At 53.2% G+C, this 2,673-nt stretch overlaps 1 protein-coding gene across 1 annotated transcript; it reads left to right on the top strand.

The window, feature by feature from the left end:
• Window positions 1–865: 865 nt before the first annotated feature.
• LOC123410203 (probable GDP-L-fucose synthase 1) lies at window positions 866–2,255 on the top strand. The gene is made up of 2 exons (XM_045103101.1): window positions 866–1,016; window positions 1,085–2,255. Exons 1-2 carry the CDS (start codon window positions 995–997, stop codon window positions 2,047–2,049), a joined length of 987 nt encoding a protein of 328 aa, XP_044959036.1. The 5' UTR covers window positions 866–994; the 3' UTR covers window positions 2,050–2,255.
• The last annotated feature ends 418 nt before the right edge of the window (window positions 2,256–2,673 follow it).

Below are 2,673 nucleotides of genomic sequence, written 5' to 3'. Positions count from 1 at the left end.
ACTAGAACACAGTTGCAAATCCTACTCCGCTTGAAGCGGCCATCGTTGCCACACAAGAAGCCGCGCAAAGTATCCGTATTGCCGGACGGGCACCAGCCGACCGCAATGTCATGAGCGTCTAGCTCATGGAGCGTGCAAAAGAGATCCAGAGCTCTTCAAGACAACGCCCCCAAGAAGGAAGAGATGATACCGACGCCCCCAAGAAGGAAGTGATGATGCCAACGCCGTCGTCCGACCCAGCCGGGTCTAAGGTTTTCACCTGAAGAACTGGATCCGAGGGTGTGCAGGGAGAACTCCTCGACGGTGCCTCCAAGGAGGTGAGACGACATCCACACACGTGTGTTCTTGTTTGTTCTTGCTTCTTCTTCCTTTCATCTTGCCGATGTATGTTGTGTGTTTCGTGTGCTCATAAATGAGTGATAAGTCTATCATACTTAGAGAGGATGAACAGGTCAAGTGCTTGCACACAACTAAACAGTCGTGCTTTGCATCTGTTTAATCCCAAAGCGTAAACACAAGCAACCAAACAACATGCATCCAGCCGAGCCTTGATACAATGCAGACGATCAATCGACATGCAAATGTTGATTTTTAGCCTGGTTCACAACCTCATCGAGTGCACTCGCCGTTTTGTTATTTTGCCTTCCAGCTTATCTTTCCTCTTTCGTTTATTTTGGTGTTGCTCATGCTAGTATCGTTGTTGTTGTTTTAATTCATATTTACATCACTTTGTGTGGCCGGAAGCCCTGTCCATGGCTCCAAATGCTGCATCGAAACAACCAAATGTCAACGCCCCCGTCGTGGATCTCGCGAAGCCTCACGTGCCACCAATTTGCGTACTCTCGGTAAAGTTTGACGAGAAAGAAAAGCAAATCTAGCCAAGTTTCAGCTGCTGCAGTGCACACCCACTCACTTGACTCCACCCCCAAATCCGCCGCCCGCGAACCCCATCCCCCCACCTCCGGCCGCCGCCGCACCTCCCGTCTCCGGCGACATGGGCACCGTCACCCCCGCCGGTAAGCCCCGGTTCCCTCCAAGCGCGCCGCTTCCTCCCTCCATCTGACCCCCCTTAATCTGTTCGCAGATCCGCACCCGTCCTTCCTCGCCGACAAGGGCGGCAGGGTCTTCGTGGCGGGCCACCGCGGGCTGGTGGGATCGGCCATCCTGCGCCGCCTCGTGTCCCTCGGCTTCACCGACGTGGTCGTCCGCACGCACGCCGAGCTCGACCTCACCCGCCAGGCGGCCGTCGAGGCCTTCTTCGCCGCCGAGCGGCCGCGCTACGTCGTGCTCGCCGCCGCCAAGGTCGGCGGCATCCACGCCAACTCCACCTTCCCCGCCGACTTCATCGCCGCCAACCTCCAGATCCAGACCAACGTCGTCGACGCCGCGCTCCGCTGCGGCTCCGTCCGCAAGCTCCTCTTCCTCGGCTCCTCCTGCATCTACCCAAAGTTCGCGCCGCAGCCCATCCCGGAGGGATCCCTCCTCTCCGGCCCGCTCGAGCCCACCAACGAGTGGTACGCCGTCGCCAAGATCGCCGGCATCAAGATGTGCCAGGCCTACCGCATCCAGCACGGCCTCGACGCCGTCTCCGCCATGCCCACCAACCTCTACGGCCCCCAGGACAACTTCCACCCGGAGAACTCGCATGTCCTGCCGGCGCTCATCCGCCGCTTCCACGAGGCCAAGGCCACCAATGCCCCCGAGGTCGTCGTCTGGGGCTCTGGCTCGCCGCTGCGTGAATTCTTGCATGTCGATGACCTTGCGGATGCGGTGATCTTCTTGATGGATCAGTACTCAGGGCTGGAGCATGTGAATGTGGGAAGTGGTAGCGAGGTTACCATCAAGGAGCTCGCGGAGCTGGTCAAGGAGGTGGTTGGGTTCCAGGGGAAACTAGTGTGGGACTCGACCAAGCCAGACGGCACACCGAGGAAGCTCATGGATAGCTCCAAGATACATGGGATGGGCTGGAAGCCCAAGGTTCCCCTCAAGGAGGGGCTTGTCGAGACATACAAGTGGTATGTGGAGAATGTCATCGCCGACAAGAAGTAATGGGGTGGTATCATGATCTCCTTTACCTCTTAAAGTTTGTATCTTGATATGATCAATAGTGTTTCTATTCTTGTTGGATACTGGATCACACAAGTACCAGGTATTAGTGCACCAAAGAAAACAGGATGCTATGTGTTGGTTGAATAATATATCGGTCAAATTAGTGTACCATTAGAATCTTAATTGATGCTGAGCATGTTCTTTTATTACAGAAAGTGTAACACTTTATACATTGGATGGTAACTGGCCCACACTCATTCCTTGCCAATTCAGAATGAAACTGATATGGAAGACTTCACATGCTTCATTTTTCGCGAATAGGCAAAGCTTGCATATCTTTTTATTGATAGATAGGAGAGAGCAAAGCCATCGCACAAGGTGTGGTAGGAGCAGACCCTTTAAATTTGTATTCGTCTTACACACATTCCTTACCGGTTCTGCATAATTGTTTCTTCTGAAGAGTCTGCTTACTTGGCTGCCAATGCATCAGATTTTTAACAAGTTCAGAATGTAAAACTTGGTGCAGAGTGAAACTAATTTCTAGTGCTTTAATATCGTATGGGAAAATGACCTATGATGCCCTTTAAAGTTGCATTATCATTTTTCCTGATAATGTATCACATG

This window comes from Hordeum vulgare, chromosome 7H (genome assembly GCF_904849725.1).
Source record: "Hordeum vulgare subsp. vulgare chromosome 7H, MorexV3_pseudomolecules_assembly, whole genome shotgun sequence".
NCBI classification, from domain to species: domain Eukaryota; kingdom Viridiplantae; phylum Streptophyta; class Magnoliopsida; order Poales; family Poaceae; genus Hordeum; species Hordeum vulgare.
Note: the sequence above shows the minus strand (reverse complement) of the source record. Positions and strands in the feature narration are given on the sequence as shown.

Coding starts and splice junctions, on each gene's coding strand:
- LOC123410203 (XM_045103101.1), top strand. CDS start 995: ATGGGCACCGTCACCCCCGCCG. Junction 1,017..1,084: donor GGGCACCGTCACCCCCGCCG/GTAAGCCCCGGT, acceptor ATCTGTTCGCAG/ATCCGCACCCGTCCTTCCTC.